The 12162-nt window shown below is 40.0% G+C and overlaps 1 protein-coding gene across 1 annotated transcript; it reads left to right on the top strand.

The window, feature by feature from the left end:
* Window positions 1-5278: 5278 nt before the first annotated feature.
* LOC124260310 (CCN family member 3-like) lies at window positions 5279-12025 on the top strand. The gene is made up of 7 exons (XM_046694588.1): window positions 5279-5285; window positions 5370-5501; window positions 6532-6558; window positions 8765-8882; window positions 10044-10147; window positions 10878-10992; window positions 11867-12025. The coding sequence occupies exons 1-7, from the start codon at window positions 5279-5281 to the stop codon at window positions 11991-11993; spliced, it is 630 nt and encodes a 209-aa protein (XP_046550544.1). The 3' UTR covers window positions 11994-12025.
* The last annotated feature ends 137 nt before the right edge of the window (window positions 12026-12162 follow it).

Below are 12162 nucleotides of genomic sequence, written 5' to 3'. Positions count from 1 at the left end.
TGTCTGATACAATGTGTTACTAGTGATATTTCCATGAACTATGAACAGCTGTGTTTGTTTTTTCTTGATACTCTCGGAACATATAACAGACACATGTCTGACTGTGAAAATATCACGTCTTGTAGATTTCAATTATGTAATTTTCAAAAATTGAAACCCAATTGTTAGTTAAGTTTTCCTTTGCTACAATTCAAGATTTCTAACTACTAATTATTTGTCGTCAATGATTAAAATAATAACATTCATTAAACATTGATGGCAGCACATCTAAAAATGGCTACTAACTCTTTAAAACAGTGGGGAGTTTAATCATTTAAGTGCAAGGTACCAATAGTCACAGATTCGAGCGTATTCACCAAACTTTGATTGCTATTTAACGAACCACACAGCAATCTTCAGGCAATATGGCGAATGTCTGTATATTTCCACACCAGACAACCCAAAGATCGACATCATAAGCATCGAGCACGATAACACGATGACATGCGTCAACAAAGTCAGACCACGGGATCTTACGACAAGCATGGTACTAACCCGGATCTTCACGGGTAACCAAAGTGGTAAGACTTAAGGCCTGCATCGCTTATGACTTTTCCCCACAGAAGAAGCTGGTGCACAAGAATGTTACTTAAATGTAGCACCGTTAACTCCGATAAACCAAACTCACATTATTCACTCAAATCAGAGAAATGTGATTGTGGAGGAAATTAAACCAATGACACTCACTGTGAGTGAGTGAGTGAGTGAGTATGGATTTACGCCGGTTTAGCAATGTTCCAGCGATATCACGGCGGGGGACACCAGGAATGGGCTTCACACATTGTACCCACGTGGGGAATCGAACCCCGGTCTTCGGTGTGACGACTGAACACTTTAACCACTAGACTACCCCACCGACCCAAGTCTGAAGGAACATAGCGATGCAGTAAAGTCATGGCGGCCCATTTCTGGTGTCCCCCGCCGTGATATTGCTGGAATATTGCTAAAAGCGGCGTAAAGCCATACTCAATCATGTGGAAATTGGCTTATTCCGACTAACTCATTTTTCTTCTCACAAGGAGACATCACGTAACAGACCAGGAAAGTTTAAAATTAGAAGGAATTTTGTTTTCGGTTCATTTTTTAACCGAAACTGGGATCCGAAATAAACATGATGACTTGGAGTATACTCATCTATTAGACAAGGTGGACCGCCACGGGTAGTTAATCTCTTTCTAATCTACCCTGTTTTTCTTCCAGGACTTGTCAGTTTTCCATTTCTCTAATGACGTTGTTGCAAACAGCTTCTGGGGGTGATTATCAGTGAGTGAATCACAGCTTGTGGGGGTAGTTCCGGGCAAACAATGGGGGTGAACATACAAAATGGGCGGGGGTGACTTGTCAGGATCTGTAACTAATCTCTTTATCATCACTGTGGTAGGTGGAGCATCGCTATATAACCCAACGCGGACACCCCTCATCCACTGCAACACTCAAGTCATCTCTTACAATTAACCATGACGAAACTTGTTATATTTCTGTCTTTACTAGCCTCCGTATCGGGTAAGTACATAACGAACTTTAACCATTCTTACTAACTTTAGTGTTTTCAATGGATATTTGTCAGCGTTCTATTGAATTTGAAACCAAGGATACGTTTTATTATTTAAGAAAAAAATAATTAATTTCATTAAAATTACATTTGGGGCAAAGCGTGCACGTCGTTTAAAATGCGGAAGCTGATCAGAATTGCGTCCCTTAAGCATACCAGGATCAGCTGATCTTGGTAGCGCTACTTACTGTTTTTGTCTCATGTTGAGCAGACTCGTTGATATTATTTACATTTTTCTCAGGGATGAAATCCTAAATTATTCATTCATTTTATAAAGAATTAATGTCTATTTAGGATTTTGATTCTTGGCGAGTAGTCTCTTGAAATAATTGTCGTTCTCGTCTTTCGAAATGTTTAACTGCTACCAGTTGACAACCTATTTCCAGACGAACTATGCATGAGACTGAATGTCATGTCAAGTGAATCTGTTTGCTTCTCATGTTAAACTTTTTACTGGTGTCTATTTTAATCACGGTTAATGGATACAAGACACGCTTTATCTCGCACTGCAATGATTGGTATCTGGCTTGGCATTGTCACTTCCAAATGGTTATTGGTATTTTCTACACTCAAACACATCTTAAACATCATTTACAGAAAACATCACACTTTAAGTAGCATATATATCAACCGATAAACGAAGGAAAAAATCGAACCTCGTCTCTTATCGACAAGTGTAGTATCAAAAGTGAGTGAATACTTTTTTACGCCGCTTTTAGCAACATTCCAGCACGGCTACAGCAGAAATGGCCTTGGTATATTGTACCCATTAGGGGAATCGAACTCGAACTTCGGCGTGACGGGCGAGCTCTTTAACCACTAGGCTATACGGTTAAGTCGAAAGAAATTTAAAAAGAAAATGTAAATTTATTTTTCGCCTGGAAGTGGCTACGTTAGTGATGAGAGTCAGGATCCACTAAAGGTCACACTAAACTGTTCCATTGACCTTTAGTATCCCAGCCTTCCAATTATCCCTGAATACAATCTGGGTTTTATAAAACACTTTGGTTGAGTTTACTGAAAAGGTATACCTTTCGTGTCTTCACAGTAAAATCCGTGGAAGGATTATTGATTTCGTTTGGTTTGTACATAGCCTTGTGAGAATGTGTGGCGACACGGGGTGAGTGACAATGCTACAAAGCAATTCGGTTTGTTGAGAATTGTCAGATGGGTCCTTCTACAGCTTACATGTGTTATCTCCTCAAGCGAAATATTCTTTTGTTCACTCAGCTGTGAATGGGTACCCGGTAGAATGAGATGGTAAATGACTGTAAACCCCTTAGCGAATCTTTAGGCAATTTGGGTAGTTTACTCGCCAGTAAGCTCAGAATGAAATTTGAGTTCACACTATCTTAAAGAACGGGTAAGAACAGTGTTGTGTCATAAACATTCATTTTGTGACTCGATCCGGGCTGCATAAATGGATTTTAAAACACCACCGTCTTCATTATCATAATCGTCATTATTATCATCATTATGATAATTATTATTTGTGCATCAGGCTTGATCGTGAAGCGCCAGGCATGTACAGACAAACTCCAGAACTGTGCGAGCTATGGGAAAGACGTTTGTTCATCATACACGCAGTGGGCACAGGCTAACTGCTGTGGATACTGTGGTAAGTGAGTGAGTGAGTGAGGTTGGTTTTACGCCGCTTTTAGCAATATTCCAGCAATATCACGGCGGGGGATACCAGAAATGGGCTTCACACATTGTACCCATGTGGGGAATCGAACCCGGGTCTTCAGCGTGACGATCGAACGCTTTAACCACCAGGCTACCCTACCGCTCCTACTGTGGTAAGTATATATATAGCAAACAAATCGTTGTTTATATGTCCTATCTTCTTAGATCTTGATGTCAGCAAAGGTAAAATGAATCAATGTAGATTTCAGTAAATATGTATATTCCCAGAAAATATCAGTAAATATACATAATCTCTGACGGAATCAGTAAATATACATTTTACTGGTTGTACATATTTACTGTAACATATACAACGCCACTGTGTGTTCCACTACCACTTCCCCGGTCACCTACAAGAAAAGGGTATTGCCGTTGGCTACCGTTTCTTAGGTGACCCTTATATGCCAGCGGTAGGCAATGGCTAGACCCGACGATTGACCCGGATGTCCCCGTGACTCATGCTTTCAGATATATATCAGATGTATATACATATATTGAGATTATTACAAAAGCGCTTACCAAATACTCATTGTGTTCTGTGGAGATTTAGGTTGTAATGATATCCGCTACAGCTAAAGATGCGGTTTTTGAAGGTTAGAAATAAAAGTATGATGCAAATTCAGATTATGTTTTATAAGGATCAGTGTTGCATTTGAGAATAGAGATTCCGTTGTGTCTGGCAAGCGGTGAACATTATGGTTACACAGTGAGAAACTGGATCTGGAAACCAATTGTGCAAAGCAACGTCATTAATAACAGTCAATCTATATAATCACAGCTAATTCTGAGGACATTGATGATAAAGAGCTCCTCTGGTTAGTTCTTTATACCAATCACTGGCACTTCCTGTTACATGTCTGCAGGAGGAAGCCCACAGACCAGTACCTCTTCACAACAATGTGTGGACAAGCTGCCAAATTGTGCCGACCTTGGAAGTGACCTGTGTTCTACCTATGTTGAGTTCGCCCAGATTAACTGTCAAAAAACCTGTAACCTTTGCCGTAAGTATTACAATAAATCAAAGACAATACATATGGTAGCATCAGTAACGCCGATTGTTGGCTGATTGGTCTTTAGGCCACGTTCTGCAATATTCTAGTAACCGAGGACACCAGTAAACTGATCTCACACGTGGTTCTCATATCGGGAATCAAACCCGGATCTTTGGCATGACGAGTTAACTCAATCAGTGAAGCTTATCATAACCATACTGATAAACAATAACGATGGATATTGAGACTTAATGATAATAATATGTGACACAACACGAACCATTCATATGTAGAAAAGAATCCGCTTCCGAATTAAAGTGTGTTTCCATGCAAACAGCATAAAACGGAAAACAAGAAATCAAACAAAAGTCAGTTACATGTTAAATGTTTACGGAAACTATTACCCCTGTGGAGGGTTTGAGAAGTAACGATAAACAGCAGCCCCAATTAAGCACCCCTCTATTTTTGCAATGATATGTTTTCAGCACCTACATAAAACTATGGACAAACATGAGTTTTTCTGACCCGTATGATCCTTTGACTCATAAAAAAACGACAAAATGATTGGAGTCCATGTTAGATTTTGTTATGATAATTGCTAATTTAAAAAAACCTACTGATTTTCATACGAAACCATGTCTCTACAGCTATGGCCCTGGAATGTTTAATGTTGAATTTATTGGTGAATATGAACATTCAAAATGTCATTTTTCGTTTCTTACACGGTTCAAGGTCAATACCGAGTGTAAACTCAATGTGACTATATGACAGCCAGCACCCTCCTCCTCATACCCCCTGTCAGCCTTCTGATCCTCTGATGGGACAGTCTGTTCCGCGTGTAAAACGGCTTCCAATTGGGCCAGGTTCTGTCCAGGAGGATCCCTATGTTGCACACGACGACCAGTCATGTCCCAGATATGCTCCAAAGGGTTAAGATCGGGGCTCATTCAATCGTGAGATATGTCAGTGGATGCTTAACTGAGTTCTGTGTGTATATAATACGCTTGATATGGATGGTATCACATGTGTGTTTGTTATGATAATATTCATATTAATGGCTTACAATCGACACTCTAACGTCATGTAACTTCCACTTCCAGAAACTACCAGCGCTCTTGGCGGGAGCTGTGCTGACAAGCTCAACAACTGTCCGGATTACGGGAAGGCAGCCTGTGGTGGCCAGTATTCCCAATGGGCAAAGGACAATTGTGCAAACTTCTGCGGTTTATGCCGTACGTTATTTGTTTGTTGTTTTACACAAACATATTACAGATACATGACTTCAGCCTCGTAAAATCGAGTCTCATACATATCAGTGATTGCTGTTACGACAAAGACTCCTGTTTTCGGGGTACGATGGCACACACTTATTGTCAGCGAGCCTGACCGCCTATGTCGCCTCTCACAACGGCCATAGGTCGCTAGGGACAAATTCCAACCTTGACTGCCACCGTTTTTGGATATATTCTTCTTATCTATCACGCGAGCTTCCTCAGTCTGTCCACTGTAATCAAAAACCGCCATGACGTGATCACCGTGCGCCAAAAATTCTTTCGTACGGAAGCCTAATGATGCCACTTTTTATTTCTTTAAATTTTCTCATTTTCCCTCTTTACATACATAATTTTCTCGTTATTTCAATTATGCAGCATCTTAAAAACGGGACACTATAGCAGAAATTTTGAAAAAATATCAATAAGAAATCGAAAGTTGAAAAAAAGATTGAAATAATTAGAATATAATGGAAAATACGTGAAAGTAAGCCAAGAAACGAGAAGACCAGGGGCTGATTCAGCCTTTTGAGAAGGGGAGGGGGGTGCACACTTTTGAGAAAGGGGGGAATGCCACTTCGTTTTCACGGGAGTTTCAAGAGTCATTTAATATACTTACAGGACCAAAAAGGGGGCGGGGGAGTGCGCACCTCTGCACGCGCGCGCACGCACACGCACGCACGCACACACACACACACACACACACACACACACACACACACACACACACACCTCTGGATCCGCCTATGTAGACCACAAAACATTTTAAGAAGAAATATAGAATGATTGGAAAAGAGATATATACTCCAAAATGTAAATTTAACCCCATAAATATAATTTTACAACCAAAGTGACAACATTAGGCTCTCGAACTTAATTACATGTTCACATATTATGGGAAATAGTGTCTGAATAGGTTTTGGAAGGTAGATCAATGGCGTTCTGATGAGCATGCGTATTCAATTATAACACTTTTATTATTTCTTTTCAGCGGCAAATGGTGCAATCACAGGAACAAGTAAGTAGTCAGCATTTTATGGAATCTCTTTATTCTTCTCCTGTAACATATCAACATACATATCACGCTCCATCAAGACATTTCACTCTTGTTACCAAAAATATAATTATAGTAATATTAGTATAAAAACGTACGTTAAGACAACAGTTTGGAACCCATTACTACAATGAGTTTAATATATAACATGTATACCCTTCAAATATAATAACTTAGAACTCCCAGTAATATAAGAAACATGAGTGAGTGAGTTAGGTTTACGCCTTCACACATTGTACCCATGTGGGGAATCGATCTTCGGCGTGACGAGCGAACGCTTTAACCACTGGGCCACTCCACCGCCCCTGTGAGAAATATGAGTTTTAGTAATAGATATATAATATGATAGTAATGAAAGAATTCGGAACACATGACAAGCTTTAGTAAAATATGGCAGTAGATTTTAAGTCCGCCCACGAACTTAAAAGGATATGGGTAAAATGAGAAAATTCTAAGTTGACTTTTTTGGGTCAGTAATGCGTAATATCGCCATGATTTCTCAAACATGCGTTCACCGGACGAGGCACACTGCGAAGGACTCTCCCCATTGGGTTGTGGGAGTCTGTAACACTCCTCTTATAGCGCCTGGCCAAGTTCCGCCAACATGTGTTATCTATGGCGTCCACGTTTCACTATCATTTCAGAGACAAGTACTTTCGACTTAGCTCATAGCCGTCCCTGGCATTCTAATTAGTTTGTTGCTTGAGGTGAGCACTGACAGTCTGAGCATGGTGAGCACAGGCGTGGCTGTTCTGAAAGACAAAACCTCGACCCACTCAAGGGGCGGTGGGGTAGCCTATTGGTAAGAGCGTTCGCTCGTCACGCCGAAGGCCCTGGTTCGATTCCCCAGATGGGCTCTATGTGTGAAGCCCATTTCTTGTGCCCTCCGCCGTGATATTGCTGGAATATTGCTAAATGCAGCATAACACCCATCTTACTCACATATCAAACGGGACAATAATGGTTAGTAAGTTGTCCCCATAGTACTGTCCAGTGATCCGTCACAATATGGGGGCTCTGTTCGCGCTGACATAGTGATGTCACTGGACACTAGTGGTGGTCCGATTAATTGAAATAATCGAAGATTGGTTGCAATGAGTAAACGACCAAGAAATCGATCATGTTTTCTCATAATCGAACACAAACAATTTTGGAACACTTGTTTGCATTAACAATATTTTTCACAAGGTTGGTTTTGTCTGTTACATTGCATTAGCACTACTAGCTCATTCCAAGCCATGAGTGAAATTATCTTAAAGAGTCCGGGAAATTTATGTTCATAAGGTATCAGTCATCCTGTAAAGATGTGAAATTTGCCAAAAAAAACCCAGAAAGAACTACATATTTTTTCTTTATGTTTTGTGCATTAAGAAACATAACCAGGAAAATTTTATAAATGACGCTAACCAATTATTTCGATGATTGGTCGGTTGTCATAAACCAATCATCAGTTATGAGATTTTAACCAATTCCCACCACTACTGGACACCATAACCGATCCAGTGGTAAATCGGTTGATCTCATGGAGCCTGGTTTCAGGTCAATTCTCTACTCTTGTTGATCTGGGCCGCCCTAATGGGTATCAATCCGCAACATATTGGGTTTCTTGGAGCCAGTTCCATGGTGTGCTAATCACAGACTGTGAAACATAAGGTGTACTGGCCAGGGCACACTGATCTCAGCTAGTGTCTTTCAACGCCCAACGCATAGCCGCGCGATGTCGACAGTTCATTCACGAACAATGAATGCAATCTAGTAAATCACAACTATAAGATATGTGATGATATGCCCAGGTCGGATGTCTCGAAGTTAGGATAAGTCGATATTTTTTCTTGGTCCCATGAATATCGAGACAACTCGACTGTATCTTGATTTTCAGAAATAATCACCCACAGAGACTAACCAGGAATGTCACCGTGCGCATGTGCGTGACGCTCCTTCCCGCAGCATGTGAAAACTATAGGACTTGTGTTGGTGTTAAGTTTTACAGAAATGAACGTTCTTGCATATAATATGTATATTTGTCGTCTAACGCCTATCGTTTTTTTAAGACCACGTATCATCACGTATACGTAATGATCACCTACTGTTTGAAAAGTATATATAGTTATTACCGTACATTCAATAAGCAACACCATGCACTATGTGCATCTTCTCTTACTTTCAACAGCCAAGGTGTGCGTCTTCAAAGGCAAAACATACAACGAAGGCGACTCCTGGGCAGATGGCTGTGACAAAAACTGTACCTGTGTCAGTGCTCAGATTGGAAAATACCTCTGTCAGTCTGTGTAAGTATCAATACTGGCGTAATGTTATATAGTACTCTTAAATTACTGTCGTACGCTCATGTGAACTAAATGGATGGAGGGAGTCCCTTAACCCATCAATGTACTTAATACTGACATAATCCTTGTGCATATGAACCTGTGAGTTGTTTAACTGAGTTGTCATCAACTGGCTCTCCTGAAAGAAACAGAAACAGCAACGTTGGACGTGGTTTCCATACAATGAACCACATCAGACACTGTAACCACAGTCGCTTATTAGTGGAGTACCCAGTCCCAGGAATCATATACTGCACGTCATTATACTATGGATGCATTGAAGTACAACAGATCACAGGTGGAATAACACTGCAGAGGAGTCTCCCAAGAGGATTAGTGAGAGTATGTTCCACTCCTCATGCAGCGCCTGGCCAAGTTCAAGTTAATCATGATGGTCAATGAAACAGGGATATCAGTGTTTACAGACATTTAACACTGTTCTAGAGAATGGCATAATTAAAGAAGAGTCTCCCAATAGGATTAGTGAGAGTATGTTCCACTCCTTATGCAGCGCCTGGCCAAGTTCAGGTTAATCATGATGGTCAATGAAACAGGGATATCAGTGTTTACAGACATTTAACACTGTTCTAGAGAACGGCATAATTAAAGAATTCTAACAGCAAACATCCATTTCAAAACATTTTGAACAAAGTAAACATATGGAATTATTCCTGAGTCTCCTTTCGGTAGAAAGTAATGTGACCCTCCGAATACAAAATGTTGATGCTTACGACAGAGTAATGTTCCTGTAAATATGTAGATCTTCATAACATCATCATCAGGAGAGCTGGGTCCGCATTAATAAGTTTCACGGGACTTGAACATGCAATTTGAAGCATCCCCTTCAGAAAATTGAGAGTCCAAATTAAAAAAAACTTCACTGTACTTGTACATGCAATTTGAATCCTCCCCTTTACGAAAGCGATAGTACTTATTAAAGAAGCTTCACTGCTCTTGAGCCATACAATATGAAGTCTCCAATTCAGGAAAGCGAGAGTCCATATTAAAGATGCTTCACTGTACTTGAACGATACAATATGAAGCGTCCCCTTCAGGAAAGCGAGAGTCCGTATTAAAGAAGCTTCACTGAAGCTCCCCTTGATATGTCCCACGTATCTGCTCCAGGTGCGCCACCTACAAGAATCTTCCAGCTGGATGCCAGATGATGAAGCAGCCAGGCGAGTGTTGTGCTAAACCCAACTGCCCCAACCTTAACAGTAAGTACACTTCCTGAGTCTGAATCGTCGTTATACCCTTCACTCCTGTCACCATTGGCACAACATCCGCCTTGTAATGTTAGGACAGAACATTTTATAACAATTTTCACTTTTCTCATTTGTACAATCCCATGCAACTGGATGGTCAATACTTGTGATTTCATTGATTCTTGTTGATAGAATTCAGATTTAGAATTAATAGATTCTTTTACTCAGTTTCCATTCACAGTTTATCTTTCATTTATAAAAAGTGTTTTTTATCACATATATCTCTGAATAAGGCAGTAATCATATATTGACTGTTGGATAAATTGCCAATGTTTTTTTCAGCTTGGAATTGAGAGACAACTAGGTGCTAGTGTGTTCAGTTTGAGACTTTAAAACAGTATTTATGTTTGAAATATGGGTGGGTGTTGCCTAACAGATCTGCCTAATTGTTGTAAAGCCTGTTCACGTTGGGTGTTCAGTGCTAAAATTTAAGATGAAAAGAATAAAACTAGTTGTATTTAATTATTTTGAATTCTATCAATATCCTCTCTATATTCTTGTTAGTGTAGCGGCCATAAAATTTCCAAGTCCCGTGCTGGGATTCGAACCACGGACCTTCTGATCAGAAGTCGGACACCATGTCCACATGAGAAAAAGAGGTTAAACCAATCAGCAGGTTGACAAGGTGAGGATATCATCTGTGGGGTGACTCTACGCCCTGCTACATTAGCTATAAATGTCTCAACATTTTCAGATGTGTGTGTGTACAAGGGCCAGTCCTACCAACAGGGTCAGACTTGGGTCGACGGCTGTGACTATCGCTGCACCTGCACAGATGGAAAGACAGGACACTACGAGTGCAATTCCAGGTAAATACACAGCAACAATTCTCGGAGTCATCCATTACAGAGATCCTGAACATCTATGACCTTTGCATATTAATGAGATCCTGAACATCTATGACCTTTGCATATTAATGAGATCCTGAACATCTATGACCTTTGCATATTAATGAGATCCTGAACATCTATGACCTTTGCATATTAATGAGATCCTGAACATCTATGACCTTCGCATAACATCTATGACCTTTGCAACAAACATCTATGACCTTTGCATATTAATGAGATCCTGAACATCTATGACCTTTGCATATTAATGAGATCCTGAACATCTATGACCTTTTGCATATTAATGAGATCCCTGAACATCTATGACCTTTTGCATATTAATGACATCTAACATGATCTGAACATCTATGACCTTTGCATTGCATATTAATGAGATCCTATGACCTTTTGCATATTAATGAGATCCTGAACATGAACATCTATGACCTTTGCATATTAATAAGATCCTGAACATCTATGACCTTAAGATCCTGAACATCTATGACCTTCGCATGCTAATGAGATCCCTGAACATCTATGACCTTTGCATATTAATGAGATCCTGAACATCTATGACCTTTGCATATTAATGAGATCCTGAACATCTATGACCTTTGCATATTAATGAGATCCTGAACATCTATGACCTTTGCATATTAATGAGATCCTGAACATCTATGACCTTAGCATGCTAATAAGATCCTGCATATTAATGAGATCCTGAACACCTATGATTTTCGCATACTCATATGATATTAATCAAATCTTAATCAAATTAATCAAGCAATACCCTTGGTACAATAATTTAACTTAATGACAAAACCAATCTAAAGTAAAACATTATCCTCCCCAGATGTGTGAGCTGGAACCTGCTGCCAAGCTGCCACTTGGACAACCCCGCCCCCGGGAAGTGCTGCCCCACCCCCAACTGTCCCGCCAATGTCAAGATCAACTACCCTGCTGGATATGTGCCAGAATAAACTATCATGTCACCCAAAATGAATAAAATAAATCCTTTACTCGACACAATATTTGTGTCCTAAAGGTGGGTTTTGTTAGATAAACTGCTTTATGTTCTATTTCAAACTGAGACAAGTTATCAAACATATCTTTATGGTTAATTTGAGAGGCAAGACTGAAATGTTGAGT

Source organism: Haliotis rubra, unplaced genomic scaffold (genome assembly GCF_003918875.1).
Source record: "Haliotis rubra isolate DU_JTF1 unplaced genomic scaffold, ASM391887v1 Scf76, whole genome shotgun sequence".
NCBI lineage: Eukaryota > Metazoa > Mollusca > Gastropoda > Lepetellida > Haliotidae > Haliotis > Haliotis rubra.
Note: the sequence above shows the minus strand (reverse complement) of the source record. Positions and strands in the feature narration are given on the sequence as shown.

Bases quoted from the DNA above. Each gene is read 5' to 3' on its own strand.
- LOC124260310 (XM_046694588.1), top strand. The intron at 5,502-6,531 runs GTACGTTATTTG...ATTTCTTTTCAG, and splicing joins AAACTTCTGCGGTTTATGCC to CGGCAAATGGTGCAATCACA. The intron at 8,883-10,043 runs GTAAGTATCAAT...TATCTGCTCCAG, and splicing joins AAATACCTCTGTCAGTCTGT to GTGCGCCACCTACAAGAATC.